Source organism: Bradysia coprophila (assembly GCF_014529535.1).
Source record: "Bradysia coprophila strain Holo2 chromosome X unlocalized genomic scaffold, BU_Bcop_v1 contig_39, whole genome shotgun sequence".
NCBI classification, from domain to species: Eukaryota; Metazoa; Arthropoda; class Insecta; order Diptera; family Sciaridae; genus Bradysia; species Bradysia coprophila.
The window spans coordinates 2,276,102-2,303,052 of NW_023503329.1; the positions used below are offsets into that span (position 1 = coordinate 2,276,102).

Below are 26,951 nucleotides of genomic sequence, written 5' to 3' on the forward strand. Positions count from 1 at the left end.
AATATTTTGCATTCTGTCATTGTCACATCATAAAAATCGTAGAGTTTGCTGATCACAAAATTGGTGTGTTAAAAACGAAACAAATTGAAAATATTTCATCCCAAAATCGAGTGCAATGTGTACTTAGTCTATTTTTATTAACTAAATCGAATCGACGTTTCGAACAATATGCACCAGCCCGACTATGTAGCATTCAAATTTAGGTTAAAATTCTAATTAAAAAGACACGAAGAGTAGAGGGCCAAGAAAATACGGCAAACGGGAATAAGCTCCGATTCGATTTATTAATGATGGAATTTGAAGTCATTTTCATGTTATTTATTACGTTCGTGCTTAGTATTTCAATTATAACAATGTTAGCTGCCTGTGTTTGTTGTCGCAAAAGTGTTCCCAAGTAAGTGACTCGAAAATTAGACCTAAATATTACTGTGACATTCCGATGTACCGTTTGTTTGGACTTTGTGTACCAAAAAATGAAATTTTTAATTCTTATTTTCTCTCACTCTCTACCTCTCTCTCCGCTCATGAACAGAAATGAATTGATGGGATTGGAAGGTATGGTCAAATTAAAAAATCCCGATCACAGTTCCACCAATGACGTAATTGCCATTTCGAATGATCCCAAGTCAAATGATGCGGAAGCCAAAAGGTAGGGAGAAAACATTTTGTTTTGCTGTTACCCTGATCCAGATTGAAATCATTTACAAATTATTAGGTCCAGTACTGCACCACATCGAAGTCTTCCCGATATACCAATATCTGAACCACCAACTGGTGACACAGGCTCGTATGATCTGTACGCAACTGTGGGCGACAAAGTGGCCGAAAAACCACAAGGACGCAGTCGTAATAACAATTTCTTTATTTGCCATCTGACATCCAGATTGCATAACACACCGATCGGTTTTTCTTACAGCATCGACGAGCATGAAGAAACTGTCCAGTGTTTCGCAACACAGTTCGATTAGCCAAGCTGACGATGTCAGTTCGCCGTACGCTCGCGTTCGTTCTCCACCGCATGCATACGATAAAGTTCGACCGGCCGAACATCCGTATGCACAGGTAAAAGCTGCCGGGCCCGCAACGTCGACGAGTGCAGACAATGCAACATCATCGAACAGCGATACGCTGGCGCCGAATCGTCGTGATTCAGACCAGAGTCTGTCAAATGAGGATGAAGAACTTTCGGTAATTATGAACATGCTCCCTCGCTGTGTTAGTGTGTTTGTCTTGCGTAAATGCGTCAATTGGTTGTTGACAATCTCGTACTGTGACACTATCAAAATTTCAATTTTCTTCATATTTCACAGCGATCACAAGTTCATACCGTATCGGCTGCATCAGCAATAGCTGGCCGAATATCAGCCAGTCAAGAACTACCATATATGACGCCGCCCATAGCACCACCACAGCAGCACTTTAGTGGTGATTCGCAAGATTCATCCAGTAAGAATCAAAATATTTTGTCAAAAATTCGTTCAATCGATGTTGACGACTCGTTATCTTCTTACAGAGGGTTACACAAGCATCAGTGTACGAGAACCGTTGGCCAATATCATAGCTCAAACAAATCAACAAATATCGCACGCCAGACGACGCGAACTGATTGATTCGCATTACGCAACAGTATCGGATGATTCGGGTAAGGATTTAGCATTTCATTTACTGCGACTGTGACCACAACTCGCATCTATTTTCAGACGAAATGTACGCCGCAATTGAGGATCCAAACAATCAGGGCGATGTGTATACCAGTGGATCCGAAACTTATGCTCAAATTCAGCCACATGTTTCGCTGACAGTGGCTGCCGAAATAAATAACATTCCAAGTACATCGAAAGCAAGCGACGATGTGGCCAAAACGGATAAATCACCGGCCGTCGATCAATCGCCGCAAAGGCACAGTATAATTAGTTCACATCACGATGAGTCACATTTGCCACCGCCAGTTGAAAATTTGAGGTCGGTGCATTCGCGACAAGGTGAGTAATTCGTTTTCGGCATGTAGCAAACGATGGAGGAACAACATTATTTTCTAGCGATAACCTGTCTCGTTTCCTGATCTCCTGATTGTTTGTTGGTGGATTCTTTACTCAGTTCCGTTAATCCAATTTCAATTTCCTATTCCAGCATCATCTTCTAGTTCAGTGGGTAACTTAGGCTCACCGAAACCAGAAAAACGTCAAGCCAATTCACCACTTCCTCCAACGCCAAAAAGCACCCATTATTTAAGTAACTCAAATCTAACGAACAGCAGCTCAGTTCCTTCCGGCAGAAATTCGGCCGCTTCGGTGATAGAAGTCCAGCCAATTGGTAGCACCAGTCGACAAGTGTCGCGTGAAAATTTATCCACAGACTCGAAAAAGCACAGCAATGACGACTTTGTGCGGAAAAAGGGTCACATCGAGGACCTGTATGCCAAGGTAAATTTTGTTCGGTTCGGTCGTTGAATCGAATTTCAACTGCCTGTGCAATGGATGTAATTCCTATGATTTTTCCGATCGTGTAGGTGATGAAGAAAAATAAACTGTCAAATGCTCCGTCGCAAAACACATCTCCCGTGCCTTACCGTAAATCATTCCAAGATATACTGTCGCGACCGAGTTTGTACCTATCCGATCCAGATATTAATTTAGACGAAGATGCCTTGAGTACCCGATCGAATGATCGGAACAGTACCGCTTTTGTGGGGACCACAACCGTACGCAACGATTACGAAACCATTGACAAGCGACGTCAACATCGTAACATCAATTATGATGATCAAAAAGACCATGGTTATGAGACGATACCGGCTGGCGGATCGAGTAGTCAAACGATGACTACGACGTCGGCGACGACGGGTGTTAGTGATGATGGTGTGGAACAGCACCGAGCCCGTTCATCAGCGCCAGCAGGTATTTACTCTACTAGCATTAAGTTGGGTTGAACAGTCCGATTTTGTTTGGGATTTTGTTTTTTCTTTCTGTAAAAAATTCAATTTTTCTTTTTTCGGGAAATTCGGGGCTATTATTACTATGTGGAGCTAATGAAAATATGTTCAGTTGCTGTGATGTTATTATGTATAATTTCTGACGGAAAAACAAAAGAAAAAACTGACTCTTTATTACAGTCCATGCATGTTAACCGACAATACCGTTTCGGTTGAAAAATAATAAAATATTTTTGGTAAATTTGAAATTATTAAACTTAAAAATTACTAAATCATTGCAACTGGATAACGAAGCTGATATTGTTCTTGTTCCATGTCGATCTATTTTGTCTGATTTTCATATTTCTTTGTGTAATTCTTTCGTTAATTTATGTAATATCACGCTAACACATTTTTAACAAATTGAATTTATAGTTTGATCGTTGAAAACCATTTATTACATTTGTACATTGAATTTTAGTAAATTTGAGTTGTGATGGGACTATAGCCTTTAGTGTAGCATTTTAGCATTAGGTCTGATTCTCTGTATTGGATAGCTTTCAATTGATCAGATGGTAGAGTCGAGGAAATGTTCGGCTTAGAGCGAAGGTAAACTTTTTCTAATCCAGTGCCAATTTTTGGGAGTTTTTCTTATACTGAATTGGTAATTATTCGAAATTTACCGAAAATTCTCTGAAATTCAATGGAAATAGTTATTTGTTTACCGAGGGCAGAAAATAGGAAATTCCAACAAGACCGATATTTCTCGAGCTCGATTTGGAATTTCCTATTTTCTTCCAGACGTGAACACAACATTTTTTCATGCGTACATGTTGTGTTTTTCCGTTTCTCTTCGCGAAACAAAAACATCGACTTGCCACGCCATTTTCGAAAACATAATAAACAAAGTGACACTTCGAATGAGAAAAGTTCTATTTTCTACTCAAGGTAGAGAAAGTGCTGCACTTTTCTCAGTAGAAATTTCATTCGACCAGTCGCCAAGAAAAGATGGATTCTTTTGAAAAACAGCCCACCGAAATCGGACGCATTTTCCAGTGGACTTTTTTATATGTACCTAGAAAGGACCTCGACCCAAGAAGCCAAGAAGTCCTTTCTGGGTACATATAAAATCGTCCACTGGAAAATACGTCCGACTTCGGTAGGCAGTTTTTCAGAATCCCTTAACCGCAATTGCAGGGAGCGCGCGTGAAACTTTTTTTTTTGTAAATTTCGCAAAATTTTTGGTAAATTTCAGAAAATAATATTCCCAACAACAGGCCCTGTCTAATCCGATATTAGAAATATAGAAAACGTAGAAGATTGTCATAGCCTGACTTAAGCTGCTTGATTATTTACTGATACAATGTACCCTGGAGCAAAATTGTTAGGAATTAAATGTCGAATCTATCACGACACGCACATAGTCTTTTGATCGTCGTTTTTAGTTGATCGAAATTTGCAACAGCTAATCTTTCACCAGCCTATTGTTTATATCAGCCTGTATGGAATCTAGTGAAATTTACAGAGTATTGGCCAAAATAATTAGGTCTCCTGAGTGAAGCAGCGGTAAGACGTCGAATACTTTTAGTTAATTTGGTTACGAAAAGGGTGAATTCTTAATAATCGACGATTCGACGGCACAAATCAAATTCAAAACGCACTATTGTTTTTGTGGCCAAATTCAGAAAATGTAGGTCGAAACGCTAGTTTAAATAGAGGTTGATGAACAATTAATACTAAAGTTGATATGACAGCAGCTAAGTTCAAAAGTTTCTCGTAATTCCGAGGATGTACTAACGAATTTAGAGCAGTAAATTGGAGAAATCTTGTACCTCACACGTTAGTAAACGGCATTTTTGCGGAGAGAAAACGACGCAAGGAATCACTGGGACAAGTAGAGTAGTTGCCATTCGTAGAAATAGATGCAACTGCCTTTGATTTCTTCAATTGTATCGATCAAATTCCATTTTACTATCATGTGCCAATATTGGTTGTCGTCGCTTACATTACACCTAAATGAAAAATATTTATTTGTTTTGTTCCTGACCATCGTATTTGCTTTGCCTTGCTATGCTCCTACCACTTTTATTCTAAATAAATCTAAATTAAAAAAAAAATGATGATGCATGACATAATCGGGACTAAAGCTTTCTGTAGTGGACGGTATTATATTGCATCCAGCAGCCTAAACCAAATAATAATCCGAAAGTAAAAACAATCTTCCCCTATTGAAATTACCGTACAAACAACAACAAAAACTGAAATGTTCTAGGTGTTCTCGCACATGGCATACAAAAAGTGTCACAAAATTCTTTAGTAATATTCCACGGTGTTGCGTCCAGTGAACCGGGCTATGAAAGCCTACCAGATAATTCGAAACTATCCAGTGAAGTTGACTATGAAACCGTTATGTCTGTTGGTGAAAAGAAACCAAATTCCGACTACGATCCCAACTACGAAGTATTAGTTCGACCCGTTAGCGACACCGACAACCTGTACGCCAAAGTGTGGGAGCAACCGCAAACCGACGACTTAAACGATGGCTACAGCAGCATAAAAAGCTTTAAAAAAGACCATTCGAGTACGTCGACCAATGCCAACCATAATTACGCTAGCATATCGGAGTCAAATCCATCGGACGCCTATCGAATAGCAAACGAGCGGCACAACTATTCAACGATATCGGAATCGCGTCAAGGTTATGCCGATGAAGTGCATGCCGATAAGCTAATGAGTACATCGGGATACTCGACCATATCCGAATCGAAAACCACACCGTCCAGCGACAGTGACACAATGCACACGGGATACGACAGTGTCGATGGACTGCGCTTCCACAATTACGAATCGTTGACGGGCAGTGAATCGGATCCGAATTATGAATCGGTTCGGTATACGAGTACCGATCGAAATCCGTATGAACGGTTGCACAATGACTCAGCGACATTGAGTCCGTCGGATACGTTATACTCTAGATTAGATACTACGTCCAGTTCGAAGGGCGATGAAGATCCATCGCCCAGTTCTGAAAAAAGCAATAACGATAGCGTAGAGGTAGACGACTACTTTCAAGTCTGATTACTGAGTACTGGTTAGCGTAAATTAAATTTAAAAATTGTGATTTTTCGAATGTAAATTTATCTTTCCTTCCACTTTTTTGTTTTTTTTTTGATGATAGAGCTTATGTTAAACATAAAAAAATTTATTGATTTTCAGTATATTTACTACATAGAGAAAACGAGAAGATTTTAGTGTATTTACATAGTGAAACGAGAATTAAGAACACGCTGCCCCTTGATAGATTAATTAAATATATAAACACGTCGGATGCTTCATTTTTTCCCTTCTATGTTAAATCAATCAGTCAAGAGCCGTAGTGGCTTCGTTTTTTTGTATTTCATATTTTCGCTGGCTAATTAGGAAATCCCGTTCCCTTCTTTCACATAGATTTTTGGACTCCATCACCCTCAAAGTCCAACTTTCGATTCCATTGTCCCCACAGTAATGTCGACCATAAAACCGTTCATGAATCCGTAAACACGGAAAGATTTAAAAATCCAAAACTTGAAATCCAATTTTTCACTTATATAATCAGTCTATTTTCACACCAACACACTTCAAGCATGAGTGGTACTCTAATTAGGGTACTGAAACTTGACAGTGCGTCACACAATTGACAAACGCTGTAAAAAAAGGATTTCATGCAACATCGTACTCTATTTGGCTATAATCATTATAATGATCACTATAATCACTTTTGCTTGAAGTGAGTTGCACCACAGTATTTCTATGGTTTTCATTTAAAAAAGAAAAGAAAATAAACTAGAATTACAGTGTGAGAAATAAAAGAAGTTACATTTTCAACCGAACGTTGCTAACTTGTACCGTATGCGATATCCACGTTATTATTCATGCATACGTATTGAAAGGTGGATATCGTATGTAGGAGAAAGAACAATATAAAATCGATTGGAATTGACTTTAAATTTGATTATTATTTAACGGAATGGACTGATGTAGTAGGTATGGGTTCTGTTTTCAATTCGATTCCTGAAAGAAAATTATTGCTAAATTGATAGGTAACAAAGACTTATGGAATAAAAGTCTAAAATTGCTACAAAGTATTCAAGAGACTTCATCTGTATTCCTGTCAAAATATTGTTGAAAAAAAATCAAACAAAAAATTTAAATCTGTGAAATGAAGGTTCTGTAAATTTAAACGGTTCTAAGGACATTTTACATAACAAAATGTTGGTACGCGAAACATTCTTTTTTAAAGTTCTATGGAGATGGACCAGCCATCAGAAAATTGTAATGTCACCTCCTTCGTGAACAACTGATATGCGTGTTAACCTGTTCCTTCAGAACCTTGGATGACAGTTTCCAGATTTGATTTCACGCCTTGATGCCTTTCGATCTCTTATGCCCTGTAAAATTTTACAGGAAGTGTCAGATATTAGATTTACTCATAATGAATGAACATATACACGTACATTGTATGCAAATCTAGTACTTCGAAGAAAGAAATAATAGTATATTACTTCCGAGGTTCCAAGTTGTGTATTTGATAAGTGGGGTGTTACAGCCCGACCCGAAGGGGAGGGCTTTATTCCCCACTTGTCAAATAACAACTTGGAACCTCGGAAGTACAATGCTTTACGTGATTAGGCAATGTAAATGAAAATGAAACATGCCGTAACACGTAAAACATTTAAATTCGTTTGGATTGGATAGATCAGCGAACATTTATTTTACTGCAATTAGCTTTGATTTCAATTGCATTTCATTAAAATGAATTGTATTTAGCGAACAAAGATGAACCCGCAAAAAACTGTAGATAATTTACATAAGACCGGCTCCTCGCTTCTATAGCACGTTATCAGTTCCGTTTAAGGAAGACATTAGGCTTATAAATCAAGAGAATTTAAAAATAAATTAAAGGAAAAAGTTAATTTAAATTTTCTTTTCTTTTGCTACAGTAGGTATTTAAATTGATTTGGTAGGGCAGTGGTTAGAATTATGAACGATCATTCGATATTTTAATATTGTTTATTAATTAAAATTAAGAAATTGTATTTCCTTTCCCGATTTTTACGTATACATTTTTTTTGCATTTGATAAGTAATTTTTAAGAGAAAATTTTTTAATATATTTTCATAACGATATATTTAATATATTTTTGCCTAAATATTTATTTATAAAAAAAAATAATTTACAATTTTATCGGAAAAATAAAATTTTAAGATACTCGAAAATGATAACACTTTTTCTACTCAAACAAACACGAGTAACTGATTTCACCATTCAATTTTAAAGTAAGTAAGATTTATTTCAAAAAACCATACCGCACAGTGAGCTTGAAAAAAAATTATTCGACCTCTCGTGTAGATGGCGGTATCACGAGTAAGAATCACAGAGAAAATATTTCGATTGATCGATTTTTCGGTTTTTCGGTTTTTCGGAGACTGTTCGGACTCGTTTGATAACACAGATATAGTTGCTGTTTAGCCTTAAGTGCAAGCTTTACAACGATGATGACTGATCATGATATTTATGACTATCAACAAACGTTTTTGAAGCAAACTCATTCTACCAGATCTGAGTGATGAAGTTTGATTAGTCCAAGGTAGCTCAATCAGTAGAGCAATGGACTCATATCATATTAGTGTAAGCTAATGGTCCCATAACAAAATCGTAAAAACGTTAATTCGAAGAAAGAATTCTGACCAGAAACGTAAGATATAATTCACAATTGCAAGCGACATCTATGTCTAAATTAATAGATGTAATCACACTGAGCGACATTTCCTATGTGTTATGCGTATATTATTCGTGCCCCCTGTTAAAAAGTGTGGTAAGGTAGTTATACAGCTCGAATATAATACAAATACGTGCGAGACATAATTCGCTTTGACAAAGGTTTAAAAATACAATTTTTTTGAATTCACCTTCGATATACACCATGTTAACACAGCTTCTAGTAGTTTTTATACATTCTTGGAGAATATACGCGATATACTTAGTATAAATGAAAGGAATTCCCCTATTGTTGACAAATACTTCAAATTAAAAATTGAATTCTTCGGTAATTGAACCGGGGGCCTCTCGATCATGAGCCAACGATCTTTTTAATGTTAAATTACAGCAGTGTTGGTTGACATTTCTGATTGTTGAAGCGTATTTCGAAAGCTATAAACGTTTGTGGCGTATATATGCTACGCAAAGTACGTCACAACGTAACGCACATAAATAACGATATGTCGTTTTTTATCATAATTTAAGAATTTAAGTTCATAAAACACGAGGAATTAGCTAAGACTTGATGGCAAGATAGTTATGGACTTAGATTATCGAAATACTGAGAGACAATTTTAGATAATTTCAACTGAAACAACTTTCTGGTAAGAGAACGACATAAAACTACTTCATCAAAAATGACAGTATTTTGACGATAATTTTTCTGATTTTAAAATATTTTTGTCGTTTATCTTCTTCGTGTGATGAAAATATAAATAAATATGATCCAAATTCAATGTTTAAGACCAACATCCAATATATACACGTTAAACATACGTGATGTGCGTTTAACTTTCGTAACACTCTTAAGTTATTCACATTCCGCGTACATCACCACAATACGTAACTCACAAATATTCAAATCTGACAATCGAAATACGTAACTACGTTTTCAACGTATAGGAAACATTGTCCAGTCCATGTATCTTATATGTCAATGATATGATATATCGTTCCAACGAATTTTACACATACCCGGAGTATTGTCCAAATTTTCTTTTTCTGGGTGCGTGCCAGTAATCATTAACAGTTGGTGGCGACATCTATGTCTAAATAGATAAAAAAAAATCAGGCCTATCTGAGGCTTAGGCTTAGGGATGATTTCTATTTGTTCTCAAAAAAGTATTTTTAGTTATTTTGTCTAATGTAAGTAGAAGTGAATGAAGGTCCTAAACAAAAGAATATCTAACCCTTTACCTCGAGTGGTTTGTTTGTTTGTTTATATTCTTCGAATTTTGACATTTCTCGAAAAATCCCACAAGCCAAATTTACTAATTGATTATATTAGAGCTTCCGCACAAGTTATTTTTAATCGAAACAAAGCGTGATTCTAAACAAATTGTTCCACTGTATGCCTCCACATGTGCACAACAAATCAAACCAAATCTCAAATATGTGCATGCGAAATATACACCCTATGTTTACTAAAATCTATCGGAATTTGTAAATGGTCAAAGCGAACGCAACTCAGTCTTCTTTCTTTCGTTCATTTTTTATCATTCTATAGTTTTTTCGTTCAGTGAAACGTCATAAACTTCACATTTTTATAAAAGTTAACTGAGCTCTTAATGTGGCAATGTTGTTTGCAATGTAATATCATTCGATAACTCGTATTTGGTTGTTCCAACTTGTTCACTGTAGATAAAAAAAAAATTATATTCAAGTCAAAGTGTTTTTATAAATTGTTTAAGCTGATGGAGTCGAATATACGCGCTTTCGATATGGATGATGAGTTTGCCCTCTGCTGGAACAATTTTCAGGACAACCTAAGCAGTGGCTTCCAGACTTTATTCGATCGAGGCGATCTTGTTGATGTTACATTGGCCGTAGATGGGAAACTATTGCAGGCTCACAAAATCGTTCTGGCTATTTGCAGTCCATATTTTCAGGAAATGTTCATCACCAATCCATGCAAACACCCAATCAGTGAGTACACATTTTTTTTTGAATTTTTTTATTTTGGAATAGATTGAGCACAACAACGTCTCGGGGGGTATCGAATTTTTTTGGGTGATAGTTTCTGTCGTGATTCTCTTTACCTCATTTATTGAGTGGCGCTAAACAATAATTTCTCATCTATTCGCTTCTTCTGTAAAAAAAAATTCCAACCAATGTCACCAAAAAGGTAAACACTCGCATCTATCCGATAGATATGGAGCGGTTTTATTTGTGTAAACTGAAAACAAATTGTCCGAAGAACAACGATATTGGGGGTACACATTTTCGAATTTTTATTCTGATAATTTTCTATTTGTTTTGTGTCGAAACACTGATGTGTCTGTGTCCTCGACGATAGTATATTATGATGGTGTCGCTCTGTAAAATGTAAATATTATATATCCAGTATAGGTTCTGTGTACACCAGGGGTGTAACTTAGAACAATTTTTATTGTCGCGCCTTAGAACATTTTTGATTTTTGCGCCAGCCCTGTTGAATGCCCTGTGTACACACCATAAGACATAAGATTTTTGTTGTTCCACAAAGATTTGAGTGTTAATAATACAGAAAACCAATGAACTATAAAGTTTTTTCTGTTTCCCGATATGCACATGAATATAAAGCCTATTTATTTGTGACATGATGAACTCCGCCAGTCAGATAAAGAAATTTTTTCATCTATAGAGAACGTTGGAATATCTTTATTTCTTTTTCGAATGCCGCCGCACTAGCGATAATATGATGACTTAAGCGAAGAAGTTGTATATGTGCGTGCGTAATACTGGGGCAATATGTTGCGAAAAAGAAAACGTTTTTCATAATCCTACTGCAAAACGGGTTTCATTTTACCTTTTGCCGCAACAAAGAGGTGCATTTGGCTTCAATGCCTGGAAAAGGACATGAACGGTTTTCTTTGTATATCTTCAAATATTGGTGACGTAGACGTGAAAGATGTTCTCAATTTTGAAGAGAATCAGCAATACCCTCTCTAGCAAACAAACTTTGTTTTGACGCTGTCAAAATACCAACTTATTCCTTGGTTCGAAGAATCATACACTGTTGACCAATTTCTAATTTTACATGTTACAATTTTACCACCTTAATAAATTTAGTTAGGTTGCTAGAGAGGGTGTTGTTCTCAGTAAACACTACCTCGATAAAATGTGGGCTTCATTTCACTCACAATTTACTAACGTGACTCGTCTGCAAAACTTACATATACTAAAGATGGCGATAAAGTGGGCTGTCTCATTGTCTGTAATAAAATAGTGTTCCCCGGTAAACTGTGCATGTAAATTTCGTTCGAAAAGAAAATCCTGTTATTAGCTGTTAATCAACTAAAACTCATGTTGGTACATCTTTATTGTTCTAATGTTTTGCTGTGTCAGCGATATGCAACTGCGATCTGAGATGAGGAAAGCTCCTGGCGGCAAATCTCAGCAAAAGAACGGATTAGAACGAATGACACTGATTATTGAAATTACAGTCGGAGAAATATAGATTTCAGGATTTTAAGAGACATCATCGTTTTCATCATTTTTCCGTATTCTCTCATTGCACATGTTATTTCAAATGGCAATTGAGAGAATTAGAGAAACGCTGATATCTCCAAAAATCCCGAAATCTATATTTCTCCGACTGTACGTTCCATGTAGATCTTTGGTCCATCAATTACTTTGTGTTTAATATTTCTAAAAGTTGCCTTAAGCTCGGGCTGCCGGCTCCGTGAACCCAATATATGACCGGTTTTATATTTAAATTCTAGTCAAATGTGGCATTAAACTGGCTACTTTTCGGATCACCGCTAAGACTGATGTTTTGTCTGTAGTACTACGCATGTTTAGCACAATATTACGAAACACCTTGATAAACACCTTTAAGATGTGCAATGAACACTACAATGTCTGCGAAAAATTGAATATTTGCACAGATGTTAGTAAAATTGAAGGCACATTCTAAAATGAAAATCTGTTTTGTGTTTTATAAAAATTTTGAAACCATTTCCTGGTGTATTTGGTACACATAAATGGGAACTGAAAAAGGTGTGTTTGATTGGATGGGTAAGGAAGGGACCATTAAATAAGAATTTGCACGTCTTAGCGGATGGAAGAAGAACACTTCATATTGTAGGAGTAGTGAGAACAGGTTTTTCTAAAAAAATCTGGTGATTTCGCTTTTGGTAACTATTTCCCTGTCGTCTCCTTTCGTGTCGAGTCGACTAAGTCGAATTTTTTTTTTCAACGCAAAAACGGACATTTTGACTATATTGAATCGGCGCAGACACTGCGGTATTGAAGCATGTTAAATTTGCATTCAAATCGTCTGCCGGCTGATCTTTTTCGCACACACATAATTCAGTCCCATTTTTCATTTTTTTTAATTACATCACAGAATAATTTCTTCCATTAATGAATAATAAACTTACCGTCAAATGATTCATTCAAAATGATTCCGAATGATAGGCGGTATGTGTACACAATCGTACACAGCGTAAAATTTTATTCAGTTTTTCTCGGTGAATGCGAAAAAATTGTATAAAAATATGAAATAAAACTGCGGTCATGCGTACAGAAAACAATTAACGTGTTACAAAAAAAAAATGCATTTAATAACATCAACTGACCTATCACAACGTTCTATCGTCTCTGCGCGACTTGGGATCAATTAAACTCATCTCAATTCAATGCCTTTAAAGACATGAATAAAATCACCAGTCGCCGTTTGAATTCTATTGTTTTCATTAACTGAAACGATTTATACCAATCCGAATCACCTATTATTCAAAGGTTTTTAAAACCGATCTAGTAAAACGGCCGATGCTCACCTGATATACAGAGCTCCGCTGTATCGTATCAACCTTCAATATTTCAGACTGATTTGAATAGATGTCACGGTATACACTGACGATAACGAGGGATTCTACAATGAAATTATTTTTCTCGTATTTTATTGGCTAGTTGACTAATTGTTTCTCTATGTCCTTTAAAATCTTAATGGAAATAGTGTTTGGACCATCTGTCGTTTGGTTATAGATGTAGTTTTACGTTACACAGGCATTCCGGCATCACTCAGATTCTGGATTGTAAATCAATTTTTCTTATACTTCACTAGAAAGATCCGAGTGCAGAGTGCTAAAAAGCACACTTTATCATTCCATAAAATTCACCTACTTCGTTCCTTGCGTTCCTTGCGACCTATGAAAAAACTCACAAGTTGTTTTTCCTTGTATCACTACATGTGACTTCATGTCCACTCCTTCTAAAAGAGGACCATTATTTTTGTTGCTGTTTAACGGTAAGCATTCAATAATAAGCTAGAGTAAAGGGAGCTTGCCTGTCATTCACGAGAAGGGCTTTCAATGTTTGTTATTCTATTCACATCCTGCCGAAGAGTCGACATATAAGCGTCTGCCAATCGATTTAAATGCTAAGCATAAAAATGGACAACATTTTGCATTTTAAAATCAACTGCAGACTTGAGTGAATAAGTTCTAAATGGTTTCAATTTCCTATTTGATTTGAAGAGTGTACTTTGCAAAGCTTCGTCTGCATTTTGTTGAATATCATTCAAAGCTAGTTCTCGTTCGTTGACACTAGTCAATTGTATTCCAAAGAATCATCGAATATGAAAATTCTTGAATTTTATAGTTAATAGAGACTGATAACAATTCGGAATTAGCTTAAATCCGTCAACAGCGAAAATTGCATTCATGAATTCTGTAAATTATACTAAACAAAAACTAGTGGAAAATCTAAATCGAATGTATTAATCGCATTTATCATTGATTACATTTTATTTTCAAAATAAAATATAGGTCGTCGAGAATCGTCTAATAAAAATATAATATTTAAATAAAAAAAACGAAGAAACACAACACAAATATAAGAATATTTTTTTATCACTCGGTCTTCTCTCTCTGTGTAATTCATTTTAAAAGCGAAGAACATTTTACAACAAAACTTTTCGTATTGAAATTTTTAGTCGGATCATTAAAGTATATCAGTCGCCTTATAAATGATATTAAATTCTTCAAAGCTATCTCATTTCGACGTCACACAAATTGTGAACTTTTGACACGAATTATATTGATTACAGAAAATATTGCTTAAAAGTGGCCTTACTGAATTTGGAAAAAAAATAAAAATTTAAGTTTTTTTTTCTCTCATTCTCGGCTCTCATATCAAAATAAGATTTAACTGTGTCTAGAGAAAACATAAAATTTATTGATAATAATTTTGAAATTAAATGCCGATTTCGTAAGCGAAAATTCAGAGCACACAAGTACCGAGACAAATATGGGAATATTTTTGTGATAAATACAATTACTGCACCAATTAAACAACGTAAAAGCTCTGGAAACTCTGTACCATTTGTTCGAAATCGAGGAATAATCTGTTGAATGAAGACGACACCTTAACATTCAATTATACTGTTTGGCACACGTCAAATCACATTTTCGTATCCACAATGTTCTTCTTGGTTTTCTTATATTTCGGCTAATTTAGCTTACGAAATTAGAGAATCGAAGAGGAAGAGCAGTGGCAGCCTAGATACGAAAGTGGGAGTTTTTACATGGACAAAGCAGGTTAAAAAAAAACATCCAACAGTTCAAGATGCATTTGTTTCAACGCAGACCGAATAACTCTGCACCATCTCGCTTCTGTGTTTCTGGTGAAAAGGTTGACGGAATCCTCGATTGTAAACTTTATAATTTTAAATGAATTGAATGGAAATTCAAAAAACTGGGCCAATGTTTCCTCCATAAATAGGTTGAGCTTCAGATTGAGCGATAGTTTTTAAAGCGTAATTTTGTGTCCGATTTCCATGGTCCATTTTCAATTTTAGGGGTCAATGGTCAAGTGCATAACATTCAAAAATCATGAGTTATCTGCGGGCTGTGAAGTCAATTAACAGAGTCCATTTTCTTCCATTCAACTTGATCAGATTCCTTATCCACTCAATGTGGCTTTTGGTAGGTTATTTTGATGAACTTTTTAAGTCGGCGCTCCTTTCATGCGTACATGTATTTCCAGAGAAATGATAAGTTGGTACGGCTGAGGCGAAAAAATTGCCACCTCTCTTGAGAGAATTTTTAACCTCAGATTCCTTCTATCTCGCCACACACGTACCAACTTATCATTTCTCGGTATATTTCATATACCTACAATACAGCATGCCACTCCTTTGAACCACCATATCCACTATCTAATTTAGTTAAACTTGTGCGAGTTTTGGTATCCAAACAGACGTTTCATAAATTATTTCCTATACTTCTCCTATACCCATTGTCTTCGTTTTTTTTAACTTATGTCATCCCATCCCAGTTTGACGATACTAATGAAGCACCCACTTTTCTATCTTATTTTGATCAATGTCTGCTTGTGCCACTTAATGCTTATTCTGTTGCTCAGATTAACAGTCATAATTCCGCTGGTATTGAATGACGAAATAACTTGAATAGACCGTGTTCATATGACGTAATTTATTTTTTACCAAATGAACACATAGAAAAAACGCTCGGAACGTGTATAAATAGTTGAAAAAGTATTAGTTAGTATTTTAATTTTAAGTATGAAAGATTCAGAAAAATTTTGAAAATTTAAGCGCTTAAAAAGAAAGACCACATTCTGAATTACCAGAGTTAAAACGAAAAGCCAAAATGGCGCCGAATGGAATATTTTGATCGTTGACAGTTTGGTGATGTTGATAGTTTAAAATGGTGAACACATGAAAATTTTCGGAAAAAACAGTTTAATATGAGCGATAGCGGACGTAAAAGATAAAACTTTTTATCCAGAAGAAAGTGGTCAAAAATGAAGTTCGAAATGTTTATGAACGAACGACATATGTATAACATTTGTTCAGTGAAATTATAAAAAATCGAAACGAAACTTGTGCCGGTGTATGTGTGTAGTTGATGTTTGTTTCTATAATTAATTATTGAGTGATATGTTTATATTTTACGTCTAAAGTGACCACAACAGTTCAATTAATCATTTAATATACATCTGCACCGATTAAAATGCTGCGAAATAATAGAAAATTGACGTCAAAGTGAGTCTCCAAAATTTGCTTCAAAACGAACATGACTGCCAAAAATAATAACAAACAAAATATCCCTATCAGCTGTGGAATAATATCCTATTTTACATTTTTTAGAGTTTCTGCTATGAAACAAATTGACCATCGGGATGGCACCGGGATGGCAATGTATTTCTTAAATAATTTAATAAAAATAAATATAAACATTTGTTCTTGTGGTAATCATGCTAAATTTGATTTTTATGGACGTTCGAAACTTTTTTGTCAAAATAGCACTCGGTCTATTGAGTAAAATATGAAAAATTACAGGAACCGAGACAGTAACCATTCCATTTTCATGGCATTCCTATTTGCTAAAAAATTACGAAATCTTCGTGGCCTATCATACATTTAATAATTCGGTTGTTGAAATCATGCAGAAGACAACCAAAAAGCATGCATTAAATAGCAAGAAATTCAATGAAGAAAAAAAAGCACTTGAAAAGAAATAGGGAAAAAAAATTATTGAAAAACTAGATATCATTCTAATACACAAAAAATAAAGCGATTGATAACATTTTATCAAATACTAAGTATCGAAATAATAATGTAACTAGTGTCGCTTTAGCTTGGCATCATAAATAAATTTTTGTTTAACCACTTCATTTATTATCGAGGTATCGAATTTTTATCGTAACTAAACGATCTGTAATAATTGTGTAGAATGAGTCGAAAGATTGTCTTAGAAACACAACTTTTTTTTATCTGTTATCAGATTTTGGTTAAAAATAATAGGGCAGCTAAATAAGTTAAATGATTTTGAGACAGCGAGAGTAAAAAAAAATTGGGTCGGTGTTCATATTCAATTGCATATCAGATTACCGGTATCTATATTGCCAGATTTTCAGACGCTTTAACATTTTAAGGGCCATTCATGAATGACATCATGTTACAGTTGAAAAATAATTTTTGTATGCAAAACGAGGGGAACAGCTGGTTTCACTTCATTGTTAATGTTATCTGCATTTATTGGTTAGCATAGCCGTCACACCCACACGCATGTAAAGAGTACGGTTCGATAAACACATATCAAACAAAAATTATGATTTCGACCTGCTGAAGCGAAAAATAAAAAAACAAAATGTTGCTAGATAGTTGCATTGTAGTATGAATAAGCATGTACTTTATATGAATAGGTCCAAAAATATGTAACTCCGTTCATTGCCAAAAACTTTCTGGTCTATGGACTGTTAATTTATAGCATTTCAACGTCTTTCCTCCTGCGTCCTATGTTTTCCTATAATGTAGAAACGGGAAATGTCACAGTAGTGAATTCTAAGAAAAATGAAATTTCATTTATTTAGCTTCGTAATAGGAAACCTCGGTTGGCCTGCAGAGGTATCACAATTGATTTTCATTCTTTGTACTATATTTTCAGGTGATAAAACTTCACTCCGGTAAATATCCGTGAAATGTCACAGCTGTGAAGTTGGCTAACAAAAAATAGAGCGCTGACATTAGTAATTTTATGACGAAATGTACTAAATAGAATGTCATGGAAATCTATTACATTTGAGCTTTAGTTTCCAAACAGCATTTCATAGGCTGACCATGTCGATGGAAGTTTTTTTTTTTGATAAATTCAAACAAAAACATCGGAAGCGAAACGGAGATAAATCAATGAATTTGATTTTTCTTAAAATTCGCTAACGTGACATGCCCTGTTTCTGCATTTCACCATTTCACCATGCATTTCATTGATATAAGATGGAATGTCGCGCTTGGTTGACCGCTAGAATAGTCTGTCAATTACACAAAATCAAAGTAAATTCATCGAATTGAATTGAGACGAGTGGAAACCATTTTTAAGAGAGAAGGAAAAATTAATTACATTCAGATAATGGATACGGAGGTCATCACTTTTTTAATTGCGAAGATATCCGTCTAGACGATTGAAAAAAGAAGAATCATTTCATTACAAATTATTGTTTTCGATGAAGATATTACACAAATGCATTGTAGCATATAAATCAACTAATTTACAATTGGTTGACGATTCTAATTTACTTTGTTTGTTGGGCGTATGGTGCTTCACTGAAACGCGCCAAGAGCATCGATTCCTTAAGCTCGGACCGTATACAAACTGTGCAAATTTATTGAAGTCATGACAATGAACGATAAACTACTGGTCCGATATGATCGTATCATGCCCTCTTTTTTGATTTCGACGAACGAGTAGATCCAAGATCAGTAGTGTCAGGGATGTATTTAAATATGTTAAATTAAAATCAAAGCTCTCAACGAATCAGAAAGACAATGTGAGTCATTGAAACCACGGAGGCCCCCGTGCGAGTTATACTAGGCTGTATTTCATATTAACTTCTGGAGTTTTGTGAGACCTCTACGCAGAGCTAACATCTCCAAGGTCGTTTTTTTTAGAGAATAGGTGATTTGGTGTTATCTGCCTTAAAAGTCGATCTTCAGGTAATATGTTAGCTCAATTGCCGTTGTTCGTTATTCCTTGTCGACTATAAACGTTTAATCCTTAGACGAACTGAGTATAAGTATACCTAGACTGGAAAAAATGATTTGTACGATTTGTCAATAGTTTCTTCGCCAGGTTCTTCACATAATCACAGAACATTTTTGCTGTTGGCTAACAAGTTTTTATTTCTGTTTTTAGTTATACTGAAAGATGTAACGTTTCACGTTATGTCCGAGCTGCTGCAATTTATGTACCAAGGAGTAGTCAATGTTAAGCACACCGACCTGGCAGCCTTTATGAAAATAGCCCAAAGTTTGCAAATCAAGGGTCTAGCCGCCATAGCCGCAAAGCTGCCAATTAATTATATGCAAAGCAATAACTCAAACAACTCAAACCCTTCCAAAACCAATTCGGGAAATGCAACGGAACCGATTCCAAACGCCAATGTGATAAATACGAAAACCAATGCGACACTGTTTTCCAACAAAGAGGACGGCGCATCGCCAACGACAAATGCAAACAAACGACATATTGACTTTAACGGCGCCGAATCGTTGACCATGTTCACGCGCAAAATTCGACGATCGTTGGATACGACCGAAAATGATATCAGTGCCGATTCGATGGAGAATATGAGTTCGGACGAAATGTTCTTGCCGCCGATACCGCAAATATCGATGATGGAATCGTCTCGATTCGATATACATAATGTGAAACGGGAAACGGAACCGCTGCTCAGTCCTGGCGGCATTCGGAACATTATACCGCCGGGATTCAATTTTGAGTACAACAGTAATGTGTACAGCAAGAACGTCGAATATCCAAATGATTTGCATATGAGTAATGATTATCCAAAGACCGGTGCCGGAAACCACATGGACATACCAGCAGGTATTTAGACAATTTTCTTTTCGCTCGTTTTTCTCTTTAAATTTTTGATTTTTTTTCTCTTTTGTTTACATTTGATTTAATTTACATTTTGCACTAAACACACCATCTACTAATAATAACCCACTTTACTAACACAGTTCGGGTGGTTCAAATTTGTATATAAACAAAGTGACAAACGTGCTTGTTACTTGACTCCAACTAGCTTATTCGGATAGGTGTGATTACGAAACACTTGGGGTAATAATGCTTTCGACTTGGACTAGAATGAAATCTTCGACGGCAGTGTAGATATAGAATGATTGGTTGTGTAGCCTGAACGCTTTCTGAAATTCAGGTTGTAAGTCCATTGTTGCCAGATTTCCATATCAACACATTTTCTTCAATTTGAGACCAGTGCTGGCTGTAGCCGCTGACTTAAGTGTTAAGTTTGAAGGCACTATTGAAAAAGTGCTTCCATTTGGCAATAAAAAATGTTTTTCACGACTTCTGTAACCCTACTTATTAAAAGCCACACCTTGTACTTACACCCTCGTTCAGGTTGGGACTATTAAAATTGAATTAGGTTAGAGCATCCAGAAAAGTTTTTTTTTAATCGACGCAAAGTATGATTCTGCGGTATGCCTCCAAAATGAACCGATTTTTTTTTTAAATAAATTAGTCTTACCTTCGAAACGTACAGCCTTCCATAAAAAGAAATTGCAAAATGGCGGACACAAATATCTTCGATTTAAGACTGTTTCAACACATTCTACTGATCGAGAATGTGGCCATACTTTTCGTTCTAGCTACCTAGTAGCTCAAACGAATGTATTTTTATCTCAGCAACAAACATGTACTATTGAGCCGAATAGGGACTTATGGGTTTCAAATTTATCGACACTGAAATGTGTGCAGTTGAAGTTTTCAACCGAAGACTTACACTGTTCTTACTGAAATTTCTCGAGGTACACAATACGTACATGGTCGTGTAGGGTGTCATTTGACAGGTAATTAAATGTGCTTTTGGGCCAAATAGTGTCTTATGAAGTTTGGATGCATCTACGATGAAATAGAAGTTGAAATGTTTAGGTGTACATATTTCATCATAGATGCATCCAAACTTCATAAGACCCTATTTGGCCCAAAAGCACATAAAATTACCTTTCAAATGATACCCCACACGACCATGTACATTTTGTGTACCTCGAGAAATTTCAGTAAGAACAATGTAATAAACAATAAGACTCTATTCGGCTCAATAGTACATGTGATTACCTTTCTAATGACACCCCGCACGACCCTGTACTGCTCGCGTAACTGGAGAAATTTTTGTAAGAAAAGTGCAAGTTTTCGGTTTTTGATCACCTTTCACCAGCCACACAAACTTCGAAGAATTTTTTTGAAAGTGGTTTTGGGTTCTTGGGTCCAATACCTTTCTAGGCACATATAAAAAAGTCCACTGGAAAATGCGTCCGATTTCGGTAGGCTGTTTTTCAAAAGAATCCCTCGCAAAGGTTGAAATAGTCAATATGTTTGTAGTCAGTAGTCTTCTCAATTTTTTAGACGAATTTTTTAGACATGCAATGTTGTAGTAATACACATAAGTTACACATAAGTCCTTACAATGTTAGACTGAAATAGAAAGCACTGCCCACATGTATAAATATTGAACCACCCTCTACTAATGACACCAAAACTAATTAAAATGTGCCATCAATGCGATGGCATTTTCATTTTGCAATTTATGATGATGTCATTAACCATTCACAAACAAATCCATCCAGTTTTTTACTACTTTTTAATGCTTCAATCTTATTATCTTTTATTTATTTTTTGTATATTTATAATTCCTCTTGTGTTTTATATCTCACTCTTGTTTTATTATTTTTCTCTTATTTTTTTTTGTATAAAATCACCAGCTAATTTTTGTTATTTAATTTTTAATCGATGCGCTTTTAATTCACAAAAAAAAATGAAACGGAGAAGAGCGAAGAAATGTTTACTGTTTACTACCAACCGATTGAAATCGCTACGGAAAAAAAACTTTGCATCTTGACGACGTAAATGATAGAGTTTTACAAACAAGAAAAAATTCATTTCGACAGAATTGAATATTGATAATAACTAAGCCACTTCAACAGAACATGAGATCAGATATCAAGAGATCTCTTTTTGTTCACGATCGATTCAGCATTTTCCTGCTGTAATCATTTTGGAGACATTCCACCTCTTTCACGATTACAGGAGTTCTCTAAGAAATTCTTATTTTTCAATTGCAATTTTTATTGCATAGCCAGTGTTACACAAAATGCATCCGCGACCTTATCAGGGACCCGAAAATCACGTGGGCTCTGGGCCCATGTGTACAATGTTTAAAAAAATCACAGTCCCATTCCAAACCATAGTCTTTGACAGTGCTGGACTGGCTCAAAAAAGCCCTTCGGGCGTTGTATGGACAAATTTTTCAAAAAGCCCTTCGTTGTCATTTATCCATACAAAAATCAAAAGGCCCTTCGGGAATCGCCCGAACGCCCATATGGCCAGTCCGCCACTGGCTCTTTGGTAAAAAAACCTTCAATAGGACCTTTTTTTAATTCCGCATTTTCGCTAATATCTTTACAAAAATCTTTTTTGAAAAATGCAAGACAACAATAACGACCACGAAAGTGTTGGCTTTGAATAAAGAAAGATTTGGTTGGAACAGTTTCGCCAGTTCTGACACAACTCAGCCGTTTATGCTAATTTCACATACTGTTGATTTTTCTCAGAAATGATCTTCTCAACCTTTCTTCCTGGAGGGTCAACCATTTGTAGTGGTTACTACCGTCCTACAATAAAAAAAAATTGTAAAAAGATATCAGCGAAAATACAAGACGAAATGCCCAAATACAGACTATAATTTCCGCGCGCCCGAATATAGACCTTATTTCCACTAAGTATCCATATGGCTCTAAATACAAATTCGTTTTCGATGATTCGAAACTAATCTTAGAAATCAAGCAACAAATTTTTGCATATTACAAGTAGTGGAAACGGTGCTTTGTTGTTTGTATTTTCCAAGAATGTTAAGAAAATGCGGAAAATGGCACACAAACTAAAAAAATATATTTTTCAAAGATTTGTTGTGAGCCGTAAGTTATGCTTCTCAGTTAACTGCACTGGCTAATTTTTTTTTGTTCTAACTGCCTCCATCTATGTTACTTTGTGAATAAAATAAGGATCCTGGTTTTGAGTGAATAAATCTGAGAAACTGAGGTCATGTGTTCAATAAGGTTTCACTTTCTGAAGCACAAAGCTGTCGTTTCGGCGATACAGATTATACAATTGGGTTATGGTGGTGGTGGTTGTTGTTGTATAAACGAGTAACTAATAATGCAATTTGAATTTGACATGCAATTCGCACTCTTTTTTCCGCAATTTGCTTTGTTTTCCTTTTCTTCTCGTTAGATTGCACTTAGATATTTTCTCGAAACAATTATGTTAAATGTAAAAAAGAAAAATCTAAATTAAAATCCACAAAAAAATTGTCCAATGGCGTCCAATTCAAATGTTATTTATTGGATCGTTATTCGATCTATAGGTGGCAACATTACAATGCTCTCGTCCACGTCACTACTTCATGGCAATTGCATATTCAATCGGAATAATACCGTTGCAACACAACAAGGTATGAAAACCTATTGGCTTTGCAAGTCCTACCGCATAACAATGTGCCGAGCGCGATGCATAACGCACCAGGGACGCGTTATCTCAGCGACAGGTGTACACAATCATCAGCCACATATGAAAGGACAGCCGCCCTCGGGACCCAGTGAATTTTCCAGTCCCAATCAACCCACTACTTCGTCAGGTCTGAATACGGCACTAAGATTAGGAACACCAGTCAACCAATCACCTCAGCATAATGTTTTGTCGCAGAACACGTCTATACCACAACTTCATCAGGCACAACTGCATGCGCATCATCAGAACCAACATCAGCAACAGCAACAACACCAGCAACCACAACAGCAGCAACAACATCATCATCAATCTACTCTACTTCACTCGCCGCCACAACTGAACCAACCTCAACATCATCAATCCAGTCATGCGGCCATTCAGAACATGATGCACAATGTACTCAGTCAAAACAGTCTAATGCAACTGTCCAACATAGCACCAATACTGAATCCGTTGCAACATCATTCATCTCAACTGCCTCATATTCATCCGCCATCTAGTCTGCAAATAACGCCAATTTTAAACGCCACTCACCAGCACAATATTCAAAGTCCGACCACATCACCGCGACTTAGTCATACACAGCAACATTCACCAAATATTCAACAACCGCAACATCCGATGACACCCAACAACAATAACAACACCAATTCAAATATGTCGATTGTCGTGTCCTCGTCGACAGCTACACCATCGTCAGCGTCACCAAACGAGGAAGTTTTCGGAAAAATGGAAGCAACTGTTTCGCAAGATAATACGGCTGTCGTATCGCAGTCGAACATAATTTCGTCTATAACAATTTCACCGACTCAGCAGACATTTAAAATGGAACACATTTAGGGTGTGTGTGTGTAAAATACTTAATATAAATATATGTGATCTGATGGAACAGCAGCAAGCCCATCGTCTTCGTTTTAATTGAAACTGATTTAAAGGAGACAAAAACTGGAAATTCGAAATATGTGAAACGTAATGTTGAAACACTTAAGATTCATTTTGTTATGCAGGAAGACAGTTTTTCACATCTCTGTTTTCTTTTGGAAGCCCATTACATTTCCATTTATTCCCAAATATTTTGGAAATTTATCAAGACTTATCACCAGCTCTTGAAAATCTTTCTTTTAGGTAGATTGATGGTCAAGAATAATGAGAAATAATTTGTGTGAAGAAGTTCTGCGACTTTATATAGGATCATAGGATCATGAAGGTTATACTTCACAAATTACTCTTGTGGAAAAGACGGTACTTGACCGCTAGAGAAAAGAGTGAAGATGTAAATTCGGTGAAATTTACAGAGTACTTAAAATTGTTGGTTTTAAATTGATATATTGTGGCTACCATTCTAGACACATTAATAATTCCTCTAAAATAAATAAATTCTGAGGAAAGGGTCTGAATCCACATTTTGGAAGCCCACTCTTAACCTTCTACAGACGTCACGATGCTGACGTTCATAATCTGATACAAAATCTTTTACTTCATTTGTTTAAATAGACAATTTCGCTTTATAAATCAACATTCGACAGAGCTCATCGCTTAATTTCATTGTCGTATTCAAGAACAGATTACTAGCCTTATCTAAGAGATTCAGTCGATTTCGACGTGCCATCTTGCCGAACAAAATGAATTTTAAGAACAATTAAAAATGGTTTTATCTTAACAACACAACGTATAATTGACAATAAGATTGAATTGGAAAAGTAGCATTCATGTCACACCAAACCATCTTACCATGCGAGTAAATTAAGTTAATTATAACTGGGTACAAATTAAATGTAACGATCATCAAAAACAATATTCCTAACCGAAAACAATGAAAAAACACATTTTTGATACATACAAGCCACACACACACACACATACACACAACAAAACAAACACACACATCCATACACATCTATCAATTTCGATTTTCTTTTTAATAATTTCTTTGTAATATAGTTGCGCCTGGAGAGAAATGGTCCCAAGGAAAATTAGAATTTATGTTGAGTCAACGTGGCAAACCGCTTCTGCTTCATGATAATCACACCTTCGGTATCCAATATATACGAAAAGATAAAAAATACTGGCAGTGCAATTTGTCGAGAAAGTTTAACTGTAAGGCCCGGGTTACGACAACGGAAACGGGCGAAATTATTGTTACCAATAACGAGCATTGTCATACGGAAATTCGGCAACATTTGCGAAAAGATTACAAGGGCAAATTGAATAATTTTAAATTTAAAGACGATAATCGGGCGACGAATTGGCAATTCAAAAATGATTAACTGAAAACTGATTTTTTTTTAAATATAAACTGAACGAAAACGGTTTTTTTTTCTGGGAGAAGTGTCGTGTTTCATTCGAAAAACAAGAAGTTATTCAAACAAAACGAGAAATGAAATTCACAATTGATTTGGAGTTGTTTTTATGATTGAAGTTGTTAAGTACAAATTAAATACTCTTTGGGCAATTATTTTATGTCAGCTAAGTAAGTCATTACACAAAACGTAAACTATGATGTATATTATACACACACCGCATTAATACGAATTATGGAAGAAAAAAAAATTATTTCAAAATTTCTATATTTGCATGATGTGTAGTCTAAATATAATTTTTAAGTTTTTCTTTTTGGGATTACATTTTTAATTATTGTTATTAAATTATCTGGAGTCAATAAATACGAAAATTGTTTTAATAACTAAAATTCAGGTTCTTTAACGACACTCTTCGATATATGGTGTAGACATCAGTTGCGAAATCACGAGTTCACTAAACCTGTTCACAGAAATCACCGAAAGAGACTCAATTTCTATATGGCCTGTAGACGCAGTACATTTTTTTCGCAGCTGTAGCTTATTTTCATGTGAAGCAACTTCACTTTTTCTATTCCATAGTTCTATTCCATTCGTAGTACATTTAGTCGTAAAATTACTAATGTCAGCCAAATATTTTTTTGTGAACCAACTTCACTGCTATGACATTTCTCAGTTTTTCCGCATTTCTTACTGGGTCATTATCGCAAAGAGTCGGTAATTGAACTGCATTCTTTGTATAGAGTATTATGATAAAAGAGAAAAAATCTTTTGACAAGTACCCCAAGGCAAGTTATAATTAAATAGTCTTCGGTCTTCTCACTCACATCATAACCTATTGAAAGAGAAGCAAATACTTTGACAAGTACCCCAAGGCAATTTATAATTAAATAGTCTTCGGTTCTCTCG

At 35.6% G+C, this 26,951-nt stretch overlaps 2 protein-coding genes and 2 long non-coding RNA genes across 5 annotated transcripts; 3 read left to right on the forward strand and 1 right to left on the reverse strand.

Moving 5' to 3' along the window:
- Nucleotides 1-7,452, forward strand: LOC119069772. Its single transcript, XM_037173910.1, has 10 exons — nt 1-394; nt 533-649; nt 716-846; nt 917-1,188; nt 1,311-1,446; nt 1,514-1,642; nt 1,701-1,982; nt 2,131-2,423; nt 2,510-2,897; nt 5,184-7,452. The coding sequence occupies exons 1-10, from the start codon at nt 288-290 to the stop codon at nt 5,987-5,989; spliced, it is 2,661 nt and encodes an 886-aa protein (XP_037029805.1). The 5' UTR covers nt 1-287; the 3' UTR covers nt 5,990-7,452.
- LOC119069776 lies at nt 492-12,245 on the reverse strand. Its single transcript, XR_005086406.1, has 5 exons — nt 12,131-12,245; nt 11,676-11,681; nt 7,046-7,058; nt 5,128-5,130; nt 492-502 (listed from the first exon to the last, which is right to left on the reverse strand). It is a non-coding gene; the product is annotated as an uncharacterized LOC119069776 (long non-coding RNA).
- Nucleotides 10,244-25,824, forward strand: LOC119069773 (myb-like protein I). Its single transcript, XM_037173911.1, has 4 exons — nt 10,244-10,633; nt 19,351-20,043; nt 23,603-24,586; nt 25,687-25,824. The coding sequence occupies exons 1-3, from the start codon at nt 10,402-10,404 to the stop codon at nt 24,583-24,585; spliced, it is 1,908 nt and encodes a 635-aa protein (XP_037029806.1). The 5' UTR covers nt 10,244-10,401; the 3' UTR covers nt 24,586; nt 25,687-25,824.
- Nucleotides 11,403-18,552, forward strand: LOC119069775. 2 transcript variants are annotated; one of them, XR_005086404.1, is made up of 3 exons: nt 11,403-11,413; nt 12,133-12,290; nt 18,542-18,552. It is a non-coding gene; the product is annotated as an uncharacterized LOC119069775 (long non-coding RNA). The 2 variants fall into 2 exon arrangements; XR_005086405.1 differs by lacking the exon at nt 18,542-18,552 and having other exon boundaries at nt 12,133-12,293.
- Nucleotides 25,825-26,951: the final 1,127 nt, after the last annotated feature.